Source organism: Botryllus schlosseri, chromosome 8, assembly GCF_051294905.1.
Source record: "Botryllus schlosseri isolate E-star chromosome 8, Bs_hap1, whole genome shotgun sequence".
NCBI lineage: Eukaryota > Metazoa > Chordata > Ascidiacea > Stolidobranchia > Styelidae > Botryllus > Botryllus schlosseri.
The window spans coordinates 25,370-47,219 of NC_137243.1; the positions used below are offsets into that span (position 1 = coordinate 25,370).

Consider the following 21,850-nt stretch of genomic DNA (forward strand, 5'->3'; position numbering starts at 1 on the left):
GATAATCCCCGTATTGCCGCGAAGCGTCATCACTAGGGCTGGGCAAAATCGAGTACTGGAGTGATTCGATTCTGAATCACGCAATATGCTTCGAGTCGAGTCGAGTAATCGAGTATCACTCATTATGACGTCATAACACAATGTAATACGTCAAAGTTCAAATATGTACCGTTTATGCCACCAAAAAGGATATGATGGCTGTTATCCATCTCATAAACGATAATTTGGTATTTTTCCAACCATACAGATTTCATTCCACTTGGTGACAATGTTGTGGGATAATCATGACTTCGGAAATGTGCTACGTCCGGTAACCTTTGTACTATATGTTTCGTATGCTACGATACCACCAATCACGGTTTCAACGGTGAAAATTAGTATCAAAACTATAATTCTCGTTGATAAATTAACTTTTAAGTAGTGAGAAGCTTATAATTTCAGTACTCGCAAAAAGTCGTATTTTACTACTCGACTCGAATCATTAAAATATTTACTCGATTCAGATTCGAGTACTCGAATCATTGTGCCCAGCCCTAGTCATCACGCCAGCGATCGAGCAAACAACGCAGTGCGCTGATGCGTTTTTCTCGTATTGTTCTCTCGTCTACGGAAGCCCGAAAAGCGCATCGTCACATGGCTCTCTCGCCTCATCTGAACGCTATTATTACAATAACACTTGCATTAGATGCCCTGAAATTTCGATGCCGCGTGAGTTGGTTTTCGTGTTTAACAGTTTACTATCAACAAATGTTTAGAACGGAAGTGCTGTAAATTAGCGAGTCACTGATCGCTAGCGAACAATTAAATACGCCGCTTATCAAGGCGTATTACGTAACCTCGGCGACGATTTGCGCAAGGCAAAATGTCCGAGTTGGAATCTGTTCTATAATGGCACAGGTTCCAGGTTGTTCAAACCTTTCTCGTCTTTTACAACTCAAGCCTTGACCGTTGACACACATCTTCTGATGGTTATGTTTAGATATTAGCGGAATTCACTTACGCATGCACGGTGCACGCACAATCGCACATGTCTGCGGACATTCGATGTCACTCTAATTACAATCGCTAATCAGCGAACACCTAACGGCATTGTCACCAAGTCATCGAGAGATTGGAGCCAACGCCAGCTAGGCTCGAGAGATCGGAGCCAGCGCATGCTAGGCTCGAGACGCGATTGTTGGCCACATGGCCAGCGATGATATCTTTCGTACCAGGCTTGTTGCAGATGCGATTGTGTGGGCAAGCGATAATATCGTCTGCGCCAATGCAGATGCGATAGTGCAGGCACCGATGGTACAGTACGCACCGGGCCTACTGCTGATGTGATTGTTCAAGCGAGTGAAACTAGGCTTGTTGGAGACGCGATAAATCAGGCAAGCGTCCCGAGCGCAGGCAATGTTCAATGTAATGCTGTAATAACGAGAAGTTATAGTCTTTGCCTTGACAATTCGCAATTGTCACTTTTGCACCGCAGACGCATTTAGGAATGCATTTTGATCGCGAGCCTAAGCCTTCGCCGGGCCGCTGTTATTCACGTGTCGTTTACCATCTCCACACACCAAAAATACTACACTATCTTGACAGACAGTAGATATCATATTGATTTAGACCAAAATTAATCCAGATCATGTGTAAGAGCAGGCTGAACAGTTGACACAAACGAAAACAGGCTATAATTCATTAGCGTGTCTTTACAGTCGAGTGTTCGTATTTGAGCGCGAATGGAGAGATCTCCCGCTGTGCTGTAATATGATCTGCGCGCACTGTCTTGATAACATCCTCGCTTTGGTAATTAAGGTCAAGATACCTGGCTGTCTCTTTTTCCGCTGTTATCATCACTTGCGGCGTTACGGGTCATAATGATATGTTTAGTTGTACTTAGTTTAATATATGCGAATGAAATATCTGCATTTGTGCATGCATTTATCCTGATCAATCGGTTAGAACTAGGTACACCCTATCCTTTTAAAAACACCCCCCTTTTCTAAAGGTACCCCCCCCACCCCGTTTTTTCCGGCTAGATACGCCCCTGGGCATGACAGATCTTGACAAGCAGATATTTAGGAGACGGTACGTTCTAACTAAGGTGGCTACGAATTGTTAGTTTTGGAGCTTAACAGATCGAATAAAATCACTTTGTGTTTGCAAATCAGCAATAATGGACTTTCTTTTGTTAAAAAATCAAAGGAAATAGTGAGATGCAGCGTTGTAACCTAATCACAAGTCAATTTTACTTTCTCCTTTCGACTCGAGTCAGTCATTTTCCAATGTAACATAATGACTAGACAGTAGACACAAGCCTAGTCAACAAAAATTGCGACTCGAGTCATTACAAACTTGATGAGATTGCTCAGTCGAATTAACCTGTCTGATCAAGGCAAAAGAAAAGCTTACTTTGCGCATCGCCGCTTCGTCGACTTGGTTGTCTTCACTCGATAAATCTGCGTCCTCATCGGAATCTGTAGGTATATTTTTCTTTGCTTTCCCCCAAATCCCAGTCTTTTTCAGCCAAACTAAAAAGAGATACCAGTCAGATCTGGTTATTTGTATGACCGGACAAAATTAAGCACTAGAGCAATTCCATTCCGAGTCGAGCATTAGACTTGGAGAATCGACACCACGACAATATGGATGACATGGAAACATCAACATGTAGCTTCCATGCCACCACTGATAATATAACGCCAGTGCTACATCACTAACACCAGTGCTACATCACATTAAAAGCGATTTTATATCTTCTCAAACGAACCTATTTCATAGCACTTTGTCGCGATGCTGTGGGTTGATCGTGACTTCACGAAAATATCATCAACATTTTTCACTATGATGAGGAACATAGTATCGTAACCATCATTCTCGTTACTAAATTACAAAATATCATCTCCCATAGCTCTACTCGAATCATTAGAATTAGTACTCGATTAAGATTAGAGCACCCAGCCCTGGTTATTTGTAAAGCACCGATCGATTTCCGGACTGACCTCCATTCTGAGAAGCCTCGGAATTTCTTTTCGACTTCCTCGGCCATTTTTTGTCAGTTGCTTTCCTGCATAAAAAGAGCTTCACAACCAAACATTTCAGTTACAAACGCTGATGTAACCAACGTGATTTTCTGACGTTTCAAGTTCTTGTCATTGTCATGGACTTTGCGCTTCCCGGCCTTGTTTGGGGTGACTGGGTCCAAATCACCCTCGAGCGTCACCCTCTCATCGCCGCTACTTAACTCGTAATCTTTTACGACTCCTTGAACACACAAAGTTCAGTTGCATGTACAAATTGCAATAGAGGGAGTTGGACAGCGAGAATATTTCAGCTTCTCCAAACTAGAACAATAGCTACCGCTTTTTCCCCAAATTAGACTAGAATTAGAACGGCTGAATTCTCAAAAACTCGGAAAGGGAATTCAACCCCGAATTTGAAAGAAATGCAACCTCAGTTTGTATCAAATCAGAGTTCATTGTAAGCACGAGCATGGCAAATGACTGTGCACAGAGTTGGCTCGTTTCGCACAATACAGTTTTCCTGTAGAGTTTTCAGGTCAACCAAACATTAGACTAAAATTATGAGAGCATGAAACAGTTGCAGGTAATTATACCCCATCAGTAGACGTATTGTGACTGTTGAGGTAGCAGACCTATGTCGTGCGAAGAGGCGTGTGCGATAGAGGTTGCGGTTCAAAATCTAAACCCCGACCTTCTAAAATGCCCATTCTATCTCCAATATTTAGAAGCTCATTTGTAACTATGCAATTGGTGTTACGTTGTCGCATTTCAACCGAACAACACGACGACACTTTCCAATGGGAAGCCTCGCATTTCTTAACTGGGATCAGAAAGGAAACAGCATAAGCCACACTGATTCTCAATATAATCATAAAGTTTTAGTTTTGTGTTACGTTCTTTCAACACTCCGTTGATAAACAGCTCATTTGTGCACTAGTAATCTATAGCAATGTGTTAGATGTGTATTGTGGTACATTTTTGTTTTTATGGCTCAGGGAAAATGTGGGGTTCCGCAAAGGCTTGTAGATTAGCGTACGTGTTCCACGGGTTAGTGAGGGTTAAGAACCACTGGAATAGATTTATCTGGTGATCCAAGTTGTCCAACAGAGGTCAAACATACCGGTTTGCAAACGCGAGGCGACATCTTTCCATTTTCGTTCCATTTCCAGCCTCAACATTTTTTCAAAGTCTCGTTTCATTCGTACCGTCGTCACGTCACACCGATTTTTCTCTCTTTCTTCTCGTTCCTTGCGCACTTTTTCCGCTCGTTCCAGCGCGCATTTTTTCTCCTAAACATAAATCAAAAATGGACAATAAAACTAAAAAAGCTTCAGGTCTACTAAATTTGGTGACAACATTTTGCGCGATGCAGTAGGGTGGAGTGAAAAATGGAAAATTTTGAATTTCAAGACATTGATGTGGTGTCAAATATCAAAAAAAAAATTGCTATAGTAATTTTGGGCTCATACACCCTCTAGTGGTCGTGCAATTTCACCGTACGAGCCAAAAATACCTAATTTCACTATAGACCTATATTGATAACCACTTACACTAGCAAGCTGCAGAAGCAACAAGTTCAAGTATTAGTCTACACCAGGGGTGGGCAAACTACGGCCCGCGAGAGTCTAAAGGAAATTATTTAAAATATCGATAAAATGCGTACTAAAAATCGAATTAATGCAGGGACTTGATAAAACATTTTCTTGGTATATTTCACCATGACAATTCTAAGGCAGTGGTTCTCAAACCGTTCGGTGCAAAGCGGAGCTCAACTGAGAATTTTTTTAGCGCTCCGCGCGATTTACGTTCAATTAGGAATTATTGCTCTGTATTTAGTCAGAATTTCATATTTAAAAACAATTTTCATCCACACTCGTACCCTTCAATGCCATCAAACACCCGTTAGTTTTGCGAGCATCCTGGGTGGGTTTTGTGATATGACGATGAGGGGGGAGGCGAACACTTTCGCCATCATAAGGGGGGCGTGACTTGAAAAGTTTGAGAAGCACTGTTCCAAGGTAGATACTTCCTATTTATTTTTATTTTTTATTTCTGGCGCGACAGCCCAATATCAAGGCCCGCGCAGTTTGGTAGGGTTCAACAGCTATAAATATCACAAAAATACTAAACGTGATTGACATAATTCGGATCACGCGTGTGATTTCAGATTGGCCACTCCAGTTTCAAATATTTCAGTGATGTGCATATAAAAGCGATTCGCGCGTGTCTTAAGTAGATTCGTTCTCTGTATGCATATAATTAGGGTATTTATATTTTATCTACACATAACAGTAGAATCGTGTTTGAAGCTAACATGGCTACGATGCTGTCAGCATTGTGTGTCCTGAAACTGAACCAAAAGTGGAATTAGTAAATCTATGAACAGATAGCTGCTCACAGATTTCAATTTAAATTCTGTTCTAAAAATCGGGACGACCGACTCTAAGCTCTATATATTTTTGACAAATTGGTTATTGAGGGACGACCAGCCTATGAAATCTCGCCACTGTTTCTGACGCGTGTATGATATCATCAAAGCAATGATTGGTTCATTTTAAATAAGCATATATATATTATCTCCATGTCCTCACTATATAATCAAATACCAATTTTGCGTTTCGGTATATAATCGCAATTTTATATAGTGCGGCCCGCGAATGGATTCATATGTTGAATGCGGCCCGCGAGCTTAAAAGTTTGCCCACCCCTGGTCTACACAAACTTAAAAAATCTTGTTTCGTATTGAAATATTTCACCTGCCTTCGAGACTTCAGTTTTTGTCTGAGGAGACCATAACTGTGTTTAAATCCCGACACATGGGCTTGGGCAGATGCTTCGGTCACCACTTTCAGGCATCTTTCCACTGCCTGGTTGTGGCAAGGATGATTGAGCCTTAATGGTGATGACCTTGGATTTTCCAGCTCGAGATCTGACAAGTTTTCAATTGCTTGTGGCTGTTCCATATCGTTTGGATTCAAGTTGACAATTTGGTGGTATGATTTGGCCTTTGTGTTTATAATTGGAATTTTGAACAATCTGATGCCGGTATCAAAGTTGTTTCGAGGTTACGGTTCATTAGCATATCCTCCTTCGAAGTCGCCTATTAGTATTCTGTGTTTGATCTGCGCATAGTCGTATTCTTGCTAACTGCTAGTCTTCTGAGACCTTCATCATCATCACCGAGCATTCCCAGCAAAACATTTTCAGGATGTGCAAAATACGCATTTCGTTGTATCACAGATAACGCAAGGTTTTAGGCATAGTTTTGATCTGTGCCCAAGTCTTCCACAAGTCTTCCACAACACACTGAAGTAGTTCTGGAAACGGAGGATTAGGGATGCTTTTGAATTAAACAACTGGCCATTCAGAAACACAGCCTCCTAGTCTTGAGACAATTGATTGGTGCAGCGCGAAATCATGTGTCACACGAAATACAGATGAAGATCTATACCTTATCCAGTTATTCGTGTGTGTGTGTGTGTGTTATACTATGAACACATAGCAATACTGGTCATTTGTGTTTTATAGGTCTACATATCACTGTAAAATAGATGGCATTTTCCAACATAATCATTCGATACTCACAGCCTCTAGTTCGGCCTCGCATAATTTTCTCGCAAGCAACCGATCTGAACTGCGGCGCGGTTCTGCCTGGAGTTTCAGCACCTTCTGGTGTTCCTGAAAAGGGGGTTGCCGTCATTTCACTTTGCTCCACGTTTTATTTATGCTTTAAGCAACTCCAGCCGTCAGCATGACCGGGCGCCATGATGAAGCGCTCCAATCTGGTCCAAGTATGAATTTTAATGATTCGAGTGGAGTAACGAGATATGATTTTGCAAGTACCGAAATAATACGCTCCTTGCCACTAAGAGTTGATTTATCAACAACAATTACGGTTTGCATACTATCTTTCACTGTGAAAGTCTGTAAACACGGATCGGTCGTATCGCATCATACGAAACCTGTCACAAAGCGTCGCACGTTACTGGAAATGACATTCTGTGAAGTCGTGATCGACCCACAGGATAGTCACAAAGTGCATTGTAATAGGCATGACCACCAAATCGTCTTTAATGACACATAGAATTGACTTTATATTCTTTATGGTTGCATAGAAGTCACATTATCCTAGGGTTGCCATACGTCCGGAATTTCCCGGACATGTCCGGGATTTCACTGTTCAAAGTAGCGTCCGGGAGGAATTTCTAAAATATGCCAAATGTCCGGAATTTTGAAGACTTATGTAGGCTCATCATTTTTCGTAAATCAGCATCAAAACAAATTTTTCGGGAATATTACATTTAAGCTGACGCATGATATTTTTCTTCGCGCTACGCACGATTTACCATCACATTTATTGATTTAAATGTGGATCGAGACTACCACCCTCGCAAAAACTGCAATAATATATAAAAAAACTCATTTTACTGGAATAAGCCTAATTGAAATCGCAATTACAGGAGAACGGTATATTCCTAGAGATCGTTAAGGCCGTTTAAATGCTTTATTCAAACATAGTGGTTCCAAACGGGGGGGGGGGGGGTCGTTTGATGCCTTTATTCTGGGGTTTGCAAATATGTTGAACGTAATCAGCTTCCAAAATAGCCCGTGAGTAAGTCTGGGCAAAGGTACCGACTTCTTCTAGTAATCAGCTCGTCAAATATTGAACTGGGCTACAAAACATTTTCAAATTGAAGCCACTCGATGTGGGATGCTTATAAATCTCCTCGGTGCGCACCTGCATAAGAGAGAGAGAAAGCAATCTTTATTGATTCTTCCAACCGAAATGAAAATAACATTGACGCATGAAATTATAACAAGATACTTAACGGTGTAGGACAGGGTGTAATCGATATGACTCTGGCTGATAGACAATCTTATCGGTAGGACATGAACATGACTTAACGATGTGCAATTACGCTCCCTGTATTTTCGAACTCATTATCCTCCACCAGCTCTACCGCTAACTCTGATCATGTGGGAGGAGAGTACTATCTATATAGTAATATATGGAACGAGTGGAAAGACCAATATTATTGACAGAATTCATTCAAATAATTTAACGACCAGACGCATATAGAAACCAGACGCATATAGCAAGCACCCCCCTCCCCCAGAAGTTGCATCGATCACCATATAGTGTGGGCTCCAAATCATTGTTTATTTGGGCGGGAGGGGGCTGAAAACATGTGATTTCGATCCCGGTTACACAACACACAGCCACATACTCCTGAACCGGATCGTGACCACCTATGGTCTATGAGCAAAGCTTTGCTAGTATGACGTCACACCTCATTTTGAAATCCACTAGTGGGCAGTGAGCTAGTCCACTAGTGAGAGTGTCCGGAATTTGGGTTGCTGAATTATGGTAACCCTACAGTATTCCTAAATCGGTATGGCGCAAGACAACGGCTATAACAATGACCAACAAAAGCGGTGCTCCGATTGTTCGGAACAAGACAGAAGTCAGACTTTCAGGGCGATTTTATGAGGGTGAAAGTGACGTGACCGGATTTTAATTTATTTCCTGAGTCAGCGCGACAGTAACTTCTGATTAACGCCAGGGCTGTTACATTTTGCGCTCGGGTCACCATGTATGGGATTACCGTTACAGCTACTCTTGTCCTGCACCGCCGCAAACAGTAAGCGCTACTGTGATTCTGAGTGGATTGCATATTTATCTGTAAGCTAGTATATATGGCTTCGCAAAAGGGAGTGCTTGAGTGATTCTATTCTGAATCGTGTATGAGAGTTCGAGTATTCAAGCATCGCCCACCGTGATATCACAACAGTATGAAATATGTGGCAAAGTTCAGAGATGTACATTTAACCACTAAAGATTATAATGCCCATTCCACGTCATGTGGAAGGATCTTTGTTAATTTTTGATCAAACCTATTTCATTGAACTTTCTGACAACGCTGCGGGTTTGATCATGACTTCACAAATACCGGTAGGTTATGTCATAAAACTTGCTACCACAGGTTTCGTATGCTGCGTTAGAACCAATTGAGAATTACGGGTTTACAGTGGAAAAGAAAATAGCATGTAAACTAAAATTATGACTGATAAATTGACTCTTAATGGCAAATGGCTTACTTTACAGCAGGGTTGTAATGACTCGCTTCATGACTCGACTCGAGTCAGACTCGAGTCACGATTTTCGAATGACTCGACTCGACTCGAGTCATTTTCTCAAAATAAGGAAATGACTCGACTCGACTCGAGTCAATCTGTGTATTGACTCGACTTGGACTCGAGTCATTGCGCATGACTCGAAGCAAGTCATTGACTCGAGATTCAGACGGCGAAGACCGACATTTCATTGTAATTTCGAAGCCAACACACTATTGGGATTTCGTTTGTTGGTACCGGTGCTTGAAAATGCGACCAGAAACTGCTAAAAGTGAGGAAAATTGATATATTATAAATGCGAACCATTCAATATCACTAAACAGAGTTTAAAAAGTTGGTTTAGGAGGACTTTAACTGAAAACTGAGCAGTCAACACAATGACTTGGACTCGGACTCGAGTCATAAGACCATGACTCGGACTCGATCCTCTGTTCACTGACTTGGACTCGGACTTGATTCGGTGGGAATTGAAAATGACTCGACTTGACTCGAGTCAAAAATATAAAAGTGAGATTGACTTGTGACTCGGAGCCTTGTGACTTGGTAACAACCCTGCTTTACAGTACCCGAAAAAGTCGTCTTTTACTACTCGACTAGAATCATGAGAATAAATACTCGATTGATATTGGAGCACACGAATCATTGCTCTGCCCTGTTAACAAACGATAGCTCGACTCACCATGTCCTCGACAATCTTGGGCAAGTTTGGGAGAAAATTTTCTGTGATTAGTTGTACGAGAGCGCGTTCTCTCCTCGAATCGGTCCCTTTCATTCTGTCGGCGGTGTTCTGCCAATCGCTGACCGAGTAGCATGCAACGGACCAATGACAAGCAGGGTGGAATGCTGAAACAACACACAGTGATTCGAATTTTCGTTCCGTGACAAAATCGTTGATAAGCAAAGTTCTTTTTAATTCACTACCAGTTGCTGACGATTGCCCTTGATGTGCAGAGGTTACTCAATGGTCATTAGGCCTATACGAGTTTTTTTCCAAAATTTTATCGACTTCAGGATAAAATGGTCACGTTGCCAAAAAACGCTGCCACCAATCCTGGATCAATTCCAACCTGCGTAAGGATAGCTATTAGACAAGTTTTGGAAATATATATTATATATCAGGCATAGGCGCCGAACCTGGGTATGCAAAGTATGCCACGCATACCTAGACATTTTCTTAGGTATGCGGCATACCTAGAATTCGGTTTGGCACGTATCGGCATAAACCCCCGATTGTGTTATTTAGAACAAATCGCAATGTATTTTCGTTTACATTACCTGGTGCTGCTATGTGAGCGAGGTAACCCGTTTGCGCGAGGCCAATAAGCAAAAAGCGTGTTGCCAATCAGCGAGATTCGTATGTGCACAATGTAACGCGACGCGATTTCCCGCCGAGATGATCGCGAAATTGTGTCATTGATTACCGTGCGCTCGGCAATCGTAACTTGCCTGATTTATTGCGTCTCCAACAAGCCTAGGTTCGCTGGCTTGAACAATCACATTAGCTGTGTTGGGTGGCGAGATAGCTCAGTGCTATAATCCGCGACTGCCACACCAATGGGTGCGGGTTAGAGTCGACCAAGGTCGACTTCCGAATTCCGATACCTAAGTGTTGGAGGTTTACCTAGGCTCCTCCTCGCCACCTCATCCGCGTAAGCAGTGTCTTACAAAATGCCAAGAGGTGGGTCGTGCTATAAGTGGGCAGTTACGGAAAATAAGAAGAATATCGGCCTGGTGTTAATGACAATAGTAGTCGACAAACACCATGAATACCCCAAAACAAACAAACAAACACATCAGCTGTAGGCCCCGTGCGCACTATACCATAGCTCAGCCTGCACTGTCGGATCTGCATTGGCGCGCTCTATATCATCACTGGCCATTCGCCAACTATTGATTCTCGAGCCTAGCATACGTTGACTCCCATCTCTCGATGGCTTGGAGACAATGCCGTTAGGTGTATGCTGATTAGCGATTAGCGCCAAACTGAATGACATCGAATGTCCGCTGACATGTGCGATTGTGAGTGCGCCGTGCATGCATAATTGAATTCGGCTAATACTTAAACATAACCATCAGAAGATGTTTGTCAAGGCTTGAGTTGTAAAAGACGAGAAAGGTTTGAACAACCTGAAATCGGCGCCATTATAGAACAGATTCCATAACAACTCAGACATTTTGCCTTGCGGAAATGGCTGCGAAGGTTACGTAATACGCGTTGATAAGCGGCGTATTTAATTGCTCGCTAGCGATCACGCTAATTGACAGCGCTTCCGGACTCGCTGACAAGCTTATACGCGCAAGTGTGTTAACACAAAGAGATTGTATAATCGGCATTTACGCAGGCACTTAATCCTCATGAATCGATGATGTATTAACCCTAATTATCAATTTCGTCACAGTATGACGTCATTTCTTTGTGACGTCATCGAACCCGCATACCTAAGGAAAATTAGCGTTCGGTGCCTACGATATCAGGGTTGTAATGACTCGAGTGTGAGTCTGACTTGAGTCGATTTTTTGATGACTCGACTTCACTCAGTCATTTTCTCAAAATACGGAAATTACTCGACTCGAGTCAATCTGCGTATTGACTCGACTTGGACGAGTCATTGCACACGACTCAAAGCAAGTCATATGACTCGATACTCAGACGGTCAACACCAACATTTCATTGTAATTTCGAAAAACAGTAAAGTAACCACCCTATTGGGATTACATCTATTGGTATGGGTACTTGAAAATGCGACCAGAAACTGTTAAAAGTGAGGAAAATTAATATATTTTAAATGCGAACCATTTGATATCATCAAACAGAATCATAAGAGTATGTTTAACAAGACTTTAACTGGAAACTGAGCAGTCAACACAATGACTTGGACTCGGCCTCGAGTCATAATACCATGACTCGGACTCGAACCTCTGCTCGATGACTCGGACTCGGACTTGATTCGGTGGTAAATTGAAAATGACTCGAGTCAAAACCATAAAAGTGAGAATGACTTGTGACTCGGAGCTTTGTGACTTGGTTACAACCCTGTTATATATATTTTCCAAATTTTACTGGCTACCCATGGAATTGTTAGGTTGTCTGGAAAAACGATGGATGTAAAATTTGGCTCGATGGGCACCAGTGGAAGCAAGGTTAATGCGTCACAAAATTTTGGATTTTAAAATATAGTATTTATGGTGGGTAGCGCTATTAGAATTCGCTACCGTAAACACTGTTTTTATACAAATCCAAAAATTTTTACTTGAATAACTTCACTTCCACTGGTTTGAACGGAGCTACGTTTGTTGTTTAGCATTTTTTAAGCAACTTAACCATTTTATCCAGCAGCCAGTAAAATTTGAAGGAAAAACGTTATCTTTGAACAGCCCCCGGGCCGAAGTACAGGTACTTTTTTTCAAGCACTCGAGTATGTTTAGCCATGATGTATTTAACTGGTTGTGCTTTGATTACTTCCGCGTCCACGTGAACAGGTTCTGGGCAAAACTACTCTGTTTTTACACTAAGTAGAAACAGTTTTTGGATATTCTTTGTAAAGATGTTATCAGTGAATTGTCATGACAACATGCATACGATCCCCCGTATCACGATAGTCGCATATATATTTTTGGAAATTTGCAACAATTTGTAGTGTCATTAGTCACTTTGCGTTAGTAGCAACGACGTATCTGCAATCTTGAAAGTATCTGCCACCAATTACCTGCTAAAGGTAAGCGGCCCATCGACCAAATCTACCTTTTCAAACTATTTTCTTGAGAACTTTTCAGATCTTCGTTGTTTTGACTTGTAATTGTAATTGAGTAGAAGCTTACAGCCTTTACTTCCACTTCTACTGCAGTACCAGCTGCTTTGAACACCTCTGCTGACGTTTGTCAGCCGAAAATATCTCAATCTCAATATATTATTCAATTCAAACAACGCAATATCAATCACTCTGTCATTACGAAAGAGACAGAAAACTCACAGTTGAACCTTCTCTTCCATCTTTTCTTTTTCTTTTTCGAAAGAGATTTGACCTAGAAACAAAACAAAGAACGCAATTACACAACTATCAGCCGGGACTGCTCCATAAATTCTCACATCTAGGGACGTTTCTTGGACCGGCAATTCTTTGTACAATCTGTAAGAAAGAGAACGGTTGGCAAAATCCGACCCACAATTCCTGCTGAGTCACGACTCACCGCACTCCGAAAAAATACCAAAACTTGGCCCCGTGCCGATCGAATCCCAGCGGTTCCAATCTCAGGTCGGTCGCGTTCAAACCCTGCAGCTTGCTCTCCACGTCCTAAAAGTTGAAAATCTCACGGGTTGTGTCTCTCCTGACAGTGCTAGGAAACTAGAGCATTTTCAGATTTTCCAGATTAGATTAGAATTAGAATTTTATGTAGGCCTACACAGTTTTTCCAATTCCGATTAGAATTAAAATCCGTCCCTGCATAAAAACTTGGAAATTGCTTTGAATTCCGATTTGAAAGAAACAACAAAGATCATCTTCACTTCAGATCAAATCACATGATGACGATGCATTCACATAATGACGATAATGATTAATGTCTATAGAGCAAGCTTGGCTCGTTACGCACAATACAGTTGTCCTCTAGCAGTGTATCATCTTCAGGAAAACCATAAATTAGATTAGAATTAGAATCATATCTACATTTTTCTACAAATTAGATAACAATTAGAATTACTGACTGCACAATGAAACTGCATTGAATACCAGATTAAAAAGGAATACAAAAACATCAATTTCGCTTCATATTAAATCAGAGTTGAATCTCAGAAGCATGAGGATGACAGATGTCTGTGCACCAAAATTGGCTCGTTTCGCATGATACAGTTCACCTGCAGCGTTTCATGTCAAACACAAATTAGATTACAATTGAAATGAGACAGCATAGACACATTTCACAAATTTGTAAGAATTGATTTACCGCCATTTCGCTCTGATCAGTCTAACCAGACAACCAGAACAACCTCCCCACCAAATCTGTCCCGCTTCCCATTCATAAACATACCTTAGCATCGAGGCGGTACTCTGTGATTCTATGAATAATCTGGATTTTCAACCGCAGCGGTAGTTCATGGAAATTGGCCTCGACGGAAGCGAGAGGATTGATTCTTCCTTCGTCTTCTTCCCAGCGCTCCATCATGATCCGGCGCAGCCAGTCATGACATGTTGTTATCCTGTCATTTCATTTAGAGGTTCAATATGGCAAAATCGGGTACCGGCAGAGGTGGCAAAGTAGTCTAGCTACTCAAGTAGTAGTAGAAACAAAAAATTCTACTCAAGTACAAGTAGAAGTACTTCTTCCATAAGCAATCTAAAACTACTTGAAGTAGAGGTATAATTGACTGACTTTAAATCTACTCACGTAGGTAGTTGTGAAAACGATCGTAATTCGCTCGCATGGATTGACAAAAGGTGCAAATTGAGGCATGCATCATGGGATTAAAATGATAACATTGATACGGAAATGCGATACTAATCCTGTGTTTAATCGAACAGCAAGATTTAGAAAATATCTTGGTATGGAGCCCTCCCCCATATTATAAGGCACGTAGTTAAGTCGAAGAGCAATACCTAGAAGTTGTAAAGGGTACGGTGCAAACACTTTGCGCGATTAGTAAACGTTGATAAAAAATATGGTGGATCGTAAAATTTCCATATTGTGTAGCTTCATTTCCGGAAATTAAATGCATTACTACACTTGCTTTTATACTTCAACATCTATGGTATCCAGACAAAAGAACTGATATTACTTTGAGCTCAAAGTATAGGATACTGGTAATTGAAAGTGAAATATAAATACTGCTTCTAATGGAAAATGTATTTCATGTGTTTAGTCCAAAAAGTTTGTTCAAAGGTGGTATGCTAGAACAGCTCTAAAACTTTTTTTAAAAAAGTCACAGTGCACTTTTCCAGATTAAGACACGCCTGGACTGCTAAGATCACGATATGATACGTAAATGCTAGATTGCGAAACATCAGTTTCAAACGTTATGACGAACGATATATACTGTAATGAAATTTTTCATATGGGCGAAGGGCGACAATGCAGTGTGAACGACCACCTCTGGGTACCGGCATCCTGGTTAATTAGATCCCGAATTGATTATTGGGCTTCGAGTTCAATATCACTCGTTACGGCGTCGTAACAGTATATGAGTGATATGAAAAGTTCAAATATGTACCTTTTATGCAACCACAAAGAATATAATGCCAGTTCTTCATCACATTACCTACAATTTACAGTTTTTCGGAACATACCTATCACGCTATTTCATTGGACTCTATGACAATGCTGTGGGTTGATCACAATTAACAGATACCGTATGTCATTTCCACTGACATGCATAGCTTCGTGCTGCGGGTTTTCTATGCTGCAATAATCGAAGTTTACAGCCTTCCACAGCGGAAAATAGTATCCAGACTGTAATTCTCTTTGATTTATAACGCAGCTCTTAGTGGCAATGAATGTATCACTCCATTACATAAAAGGATCGTCTCTCATTGCTTGACTACGATCGTTACAATTAACACTCGATTCAGATGCAAGTACTCGAATCATCCAGCTTAGCCGTGGTCGCCAGTCAAGACGAATCGACTCACGTGATGTTTGTGTTGTCATAATAGCCCTGCAAGAGTTCCATCAATAAGCGAGAAACAAAATAAGTTGATTTTTCGTCATCGCCATCTGTGAGAAGTGCCTCTTCCAGCTCCTGTCAAGATGGACTGATTTTTACAACACATAATGCAGACAGATTTTCAAAATGCACAACTAACAACTACAAGTAGAAGTACTTACTTTTCAAAATGCACAACCAGAACTGGAACTAAAACTAGGACTAACAACCTTCAAAAATCATCAATTAATCGACTGAATTCAAATCCGAAGCAACTCCTGAATTATTATTTAGCGGTAGCAGATTGCCTGAACGGGCATGGGTTTCGATCACAAAAACCACTCCTGGCTACGCCCCTGTTAGTAGTGAGTCCTAGTGAGGACTCTGAGCAAGTAATGGCTGCAAGAACATCACACAGCAGAACACCGGTAAAACAACTCGCGCGAAACGATGACACGCAATAGTAGCATTGGACAATTTTCAACAATTTCGCTTTATTATATTGGAAATGCTAGAGTGTAGGGGAGGCAAATTTTGTGTTTTTCAAGGGTTATGGAGCATAGATTAGAATTAACCAATCTAAAATCTTCATGGTCATAAATAAGTACCATATTTTTGTAAATTCTCTGTGTCCAAAGTTACCCCGGCATGTGGGGTAACTTTGGGCAATGTGGTTTTTTGTATGTCTTTACACTCTATTGTTTATGAAACCTCTTAAATGAGGCTTATTTGGTAAGAGTTTGAGAGCAGTGGCTAAAACTGAAACAAAATAGTATACACCTGGCCTATTGCATGATTTTTTTCCTAATCCCGCCCTAAAACAGATAAAAATAATAACCTTCTTATTCCATTTTAAAAAGCCATCAGGCAGGCCATAACGAATATAGTTGACGGCACACTTTGACACAGATAAAGCAGCCACTTTCCAAAGCTCTAAATATCGCATTTTCCACTGTCCATTGTAACCCCGTTCTGATAACATTTGAGGGAGTAACTTTGGACATCAGATTTTCTTATATTGATCTAAGGGTGAGCCCACTGAGATTTTTGGTATGGATTAAGACTACTTGAGGTATCTGCTGTCAAGTTTTGAATCTATGACTCACATGCTATCTATGTTTGGTTGTAGGAATTTTAACAACCATCAATTTTTATGAAATTGACCTCTGCCATTAATTTATCAATGTTGGGTCAAGTTCAACTGGTAGTGAAATGAATCCACCTTTTATTGAGACTACTTGTGGTACTGTTGCCTCGTGAAAAGAATTGACATCCAGCGGCAACCCTTTTCCATCAATAACCATTGAAATCTTTTGCTGTTTAGTGTCCAAAGGTACCCCGGTTTACGGCATGTGTTTTCTAGTTGTTCCCCAACTACTTTTTTAATGCGCAACTAGAACTAGATCTAGAGCTACTTTTTTTTGGAAATCCAGAACTAGAACTAGTCACTTGTCAAAATGTGCAACTAGGACAAGATCTAGAACTACTCTCTTTTCAACACCCATAACTAACTAGAACTAGAAATAGTCACTTGTCAAAATGTGCAACTAGAAGCAGAACTGCTAAAAAACCAGTAGTCAGTTGACCGTCAATGAACTAGATTGGTAGTTGGCACAAGTCGGGCAGAAGCACTTACCTCAATTGTGAAATCAGAAAGGGAAAAACAACTTTTAAAAAGGGAAAAAAAGTGGGCAATGGCCGGAACCTCCCACCACGAATGCAAATCATCCATTTTTAGAAATTTATGATAAAATCTGAAGAAAAACGTGATATTGCAGATGAATTCAAAATATTGGCTCAAGTCAAAACGCAGATTGTAAAATTCACTACAAGTCCTCACAATAATCTACAGACTCGTCCCTGCCAGCAGCCATAAGAGGCTTTATCGCTTCCTTAATGCTAAAAAACAGTTTGGGGTGGACGACCTCGAGAGACGCGAGCAGTTGTTTCATTCTGTGACGCTCTTTCGGCGCTTCGAAACACGCCGGGCAATTCTCGGGTATAACAGGCAAGTGAGAACGCTCCGCAAAGTCACGAGTATCCTTTTCTCTGACGTACGAAAATGGTCGTATCACACGAAGATCTCTCTCTTTGACAGTGTAGTTGGCTTTCATTGTGCGCAGAAGGCCGTTCTGAAAGGCAGACATCAGAAAACTCTCTGCCAAATCGTCCAGATGCTGTCCCATGGCCAGAACATTCCAGCCTTCGCGTCTGGCACAGTGATAGAGTCTGCCTCGCTTCATACGGGAGCAGAAAGCACAAATGGACGTTAATTCCGGTAGCAACATCGCATGATCCAAGATTCCCTGCTCTTCGTAAAAGTAAGGAAGTCCGAGGGATGAGAGGTACGGTTTCAACGGCGTAGGGTCGTAAGATGAGCTTTTTGGATCGATTGTGACCGCCCCTAACTGAAAATGGATTCCCTCTTTTCTGGCAACAAACTGATATTGCCGCATAACGTGGAGAAGTGACAACGAATCTTTTCCCCCAGACAGACAAACGAGAACACGATCCCCGTTCTCGATCATTTTGAAATCTTCGATCGCTGATTTCGTCAATTTCATCAAGATTTTTGTAGGACTCACAAATCCGGTACGAATTAAAGTTGTTTTGTCAAAGGCGACACTCTTCTTGACTTGCGTAAACTCAGAAACCGGACTTTGAACAGTCACGAGTTCACTTTTAGAAGATGACAATTTGAGGTCACCATTATTCGGTTCTGTGCTGGATTTGGAACGTAGCTTTTCAAGTAACACCGAAGGAACAGCCACATGTAGATGAATGTCTTCTTCTGACAGAGCATCTATTGTGTTCCTCACGCGGAATGGCGGCAGGAATGCCTCGGGTTTGCAGTTGATCGTGTAAGAATGAGCTTCGAACGGCGTCAGAAACCAACGAAGCTCACTAGCTAAACTGTCAAATAGATCTTCGTGGTATGGAGACTGAGAATGGCCTTTGGCTTTTTCGCAAATCTGTCTTGCTTCATCTAAACAATCTGTCATGGAAACCTCAGATTTCTGTCGTGTTTTCATGTCTGCCCCGAATGATAATCGTCCTAGCCATTTCCGATTCGTGGAGAGTTTTTGCCGCACGTTCCGCCACTCGCCCGTGTCAGGGTCGAATGTGTACTGCGGCAATACCATCCACCCGATGTCGGCTATCAGCAACACTGCTTCGATGACAAAATCAATTTGCTCCTGATTGAAAAAATAGGGAAGGGAGAGTCTTACGAAGCCAGGTCTCAGTACCTCGTACTTTGAAAATTCACGAAATCGTCTCAAATGCCGCCGATCTAATCTCGCGTCCTCCGTCAACGCTAGTCGATATTTTTCCACCAGTTCCGAAGACAGGCCTAGAAGGTCTTGAGCAAAAGGCCCGGCGCACATGCACCCGCCACGGGCCTGAATTCCAAAAAGATCGTTCAGCAACGCCGCCACAAAACTGTAATGCAGATAAAGTCCAGATTTGGAATGTCGGATCATAAAGGAAAATATGGCAAGACGGTCACCATCACTTTGGTTAGATCCGAGAAGCTCAATGGTGCCCGATTGACTCCAAGCTCGAGTCACTTTTTTGTAGACAGCATTTTCAATGCTCATAATAACATCGCAGCCAACATCGTTTTTCAACTTGAAAGTCAAACCGCAGCGAACGGAACCGACAATATCGGGAGTCCCCCCTTCCTCCCTCAGTTCATGATCTTGCAGAAAAGTATGGCTCTTCTCGGAAACAAAAAATACTGAACCGCCCCCAAAATCGGACGGGACGGGATTTGTAAGAAGGTCCTTACGAACAACGAGAACCCCGGGAGTACTGACCCCTCCCACAAATTTGTGAGGAGAGATAAAAATGGCGTCTTTTGACGCATCACCAGATTCTACATATGGATGCATATCGATGTCAACATAAGGCGCTGCGGTAGCGAAATCCCAAAATGATAAAGCTCCATATTTATGAAGCAAAACAGAAATACTTGTGCTATCGCATATTTGACCGGTGATGTTTGACGCGGCTGAAAAACAACCTATCATTGGCAGTCCGGTGTCGGACCAACTTTTTAACGCCGCCTCTAAATGTTGTAGATTAATTCCGGTCGAAGTTTCCGATATCCTGACCACTTCTTCTGAAATTTCCTTCCAAGGTAGCATATTGGAATGATGCTCGTACGGTCCCAAAAATATAACCGGCGCACTCTTCAAATGGAGTCCGTTAACGAGTTTATGCACGGCTCCAGTGACTCCGTTTGCCGTGAATATCACTGCGTCATGCTCGCTTGCTCGAACCGAATTTCGAACAATGTCACGGGATTCTTGACGGAAGTAGGAGGTCTGCAAAGCTGTAGCGCATGTAGTGGTATGCGTGTTTGCATACATAGGAAGAACATTGTCGCGTATGTAGTCTTCGATAAAGCGCAGCGGTTTGCCTGATGCTGTGTAGTCGCAGTACAGCACATTTCGGGGGCCGAACGGTCCTTGAAACGCGGCATCTTTCCCAATGATATTGCTGTTGATGAGATTCAGAAGATCTTTGCTTGCCATGAAGAAAATACTGTTCTTCAATGATCTAAAAGAGCTATTTTACAAAAAGTTCACATATTCTTAGTATACTTCATATCATTAAACATCCTGGGAATGTTCGGACGGGGTACTGCGCCCTTAGTGATTCAATCAAATCGAATTGATGGTGAACATGCGCAGCAGCCATTTTCCTAAGAAAGTCGCTGTATTTCAACTGCAACTGAAAGATTTTCTCGAGCAGTCTTATTGCACTTGAGCATTCTCTGTGGTATCAAGGTCATGTGTAATCGCTTCTTAACCTTTTGCAAAATTTCTGGATAATATCGTCTCGCCACCCACCATAACATCGGCTGACAACCATTTGTGCGACTGCTCAATCGCATTGACAAAACTGAAACAGTCAAAATACATGCCAGAAGTATCGAAGGGGAAACACATCACATGGAAATCCATACCACAGAGAATGATCAAGTGCAATAGGACGAATTGATGAAAATATTCTAGCTGCGCTTCAAATATGGTGGCTTCTAAATGAAAATGGCTGCCGCCAAAATACTTTTCAGATTTCCACACTTCAAATATCACTTTGACACCACATCAATCATCATAAGCCTGTATGGAATCCGTGTCCTTTTCTCACATCATTCTTTTTTTCATTAAATTAGTTTAACTTGGAAAATCATCGCTGCTCCTTATATTACGCAAAACGTACCGAGATTCCAGTAGGGATCACAGGAGCGCAGTGCCTCTTCAACAAGTGGCATTTGAATTATAGGCCTATACATTATCCCAAGTTAAATTATTTTGATTTCTTCAACAGGCTAGTTGTTCTTTCACGTAATTACCAAGATTAACAATTGATTGCAACACTATTATCAAGAGAGAAATAAGTTGAAAATCCTAAAATTTTACATTTGTGACCTGTATGGAATCGGTGTCTTGTGCTCACACTATATGTTTCATTTTTTTATTAATTTTTATTAAATTACTTGAACTTGGAGAATCAGCGCTGCTCACCTGATATATCAGGCAAAACGTACCGTGATTCCACTGGGCATTTGTGTATACTGGTATGGAATAAAGAATTCATAATCATTATCCATTACTCAGTGTAATTTATTGTTAATAATTTTATCCTTTCAAAAACACAAGAAAATTGCGATTCCATCAAGCTGACCAATACATTTCGCCACATATCGACCAACTTCATGTGCCAACACGCGTATTGGCTAACTACCCGATTGGAATCTCGGTACACTTTGCCTGATATATCAGGGGAGCATTCAAGATTCCTCTGTGAGCACGGGCGATTTTGGTGTGAGAAAATCTCGTTACTTGTGAGACACTGACTATTCTGCTGTGAGACAATCTCGTTCCCTGTGAGACACCGACGATTTTCCTGTGAGAAAATCACTATTGCCAAAAAGAAATAAATAGGCCGCCACCCCAAACCGAAAGAGGTCTCCCTATCGCTCGTTGTCGAGAGAGTGATCTTCTTCAAGAAAAACTATGGAGAGAATAGCGTTCCGCTTGACTGGTGTTGACGAGGGAGTTGACAT

The 21,850-nt window shown here is 41.5% G+C and overlaps 2 protein-coding genes across 2 annotated transcripts in view; both read right to left on the bottom strand.

Moving 5' to 3' along the window:
* Nucleotides 1-17,633, bottom strand: part of LOC145445500 (uncharacterized) — a 32,775-nt gene extending 15,142 nt beyond the window's left edge. The window contains exons 1-12 of the mRNA XM_080323689.1: nucleotides 17,411-17,633; nucleotides 15,761-15,870; nucleotides 14,166-14,334; nucleotides 13,329-13,432; nucleotides 13,228-13,267; nucleotides 13,112-13,163; nucleotides 9,820-9,983; nucleotides 6,591-6,683; nucleotides 4,126-4,294; nucleotides 3,108-3,246; nucleotides 2,985-3,049; nucleotides 2,395-2,513 (exon numbers count right to left, since the gene is read on the bottom strand). Of these exons, the coding sequence (XP_080179815.1) occupies nucleotides 2,395-2,513; nucleotides 2,985-3,049; nucleotides 3,108-3,246; nucleotides 4,126-4,294; nucleotides 6,591-6,683; nucleotides 9,820-9,983; nucleotides 13,112-13,163; nucleotides 13,228-13,267; nucleotides 13,329-13,432; nucleotides 14,166-14,334; nucleotides 15,761-15,870; nucleotides 17,411-17,506 (1,320 nt within the window). The 5' untranslated portion in view covers nucleotides 17,507-17,633. The remainder of the gene's footprint in view (nucleotides 1-2,394; nucleotides 2,514-2,984; nucleotides 3,050-3,107; nucleotides 3,247-4,125; nucleotides 4,295-6,590; nucleotides 6,684-9,819; nucleotides 9,984-13,111; nucleotides 13,164-13,227; nucleotides 13,268-13,328; nucleotides 13,433-14,165; nucleotides 14,335-15,760; nucleotides 15,871-17,410) is intronic.
* On the bottom strand, nucleotides 17,528-21,521 carry LOC145445501 (uncharacterized). Its single transcript, XM_080323690.1, has one exon. It carries the CDS (start codon nucleotides 20,310-20,312, stop codon nucleotides 17,601-17,603), a length of 2,712 nt encoding a protein of 903 aa, XP_080179816.1. The 5' UTR covers nucleotides 20,313-21,521; the 3' UTR covers nucleotides 17,528-17,600.
* Between the last annotated feature and the right edge of the window lie 329 nt (nucleotides 21,522-21,850).

Bases quoted from the DNA above. Each gene is read 5' to 3' on its own strand.
- LOC145445501 (XM_080323690.1), bottom strand. From the start codon at position 20,312: ATGGCAAGCAAAGATCTTCTGAATCTCATCAACAGCAATATCATTGGG.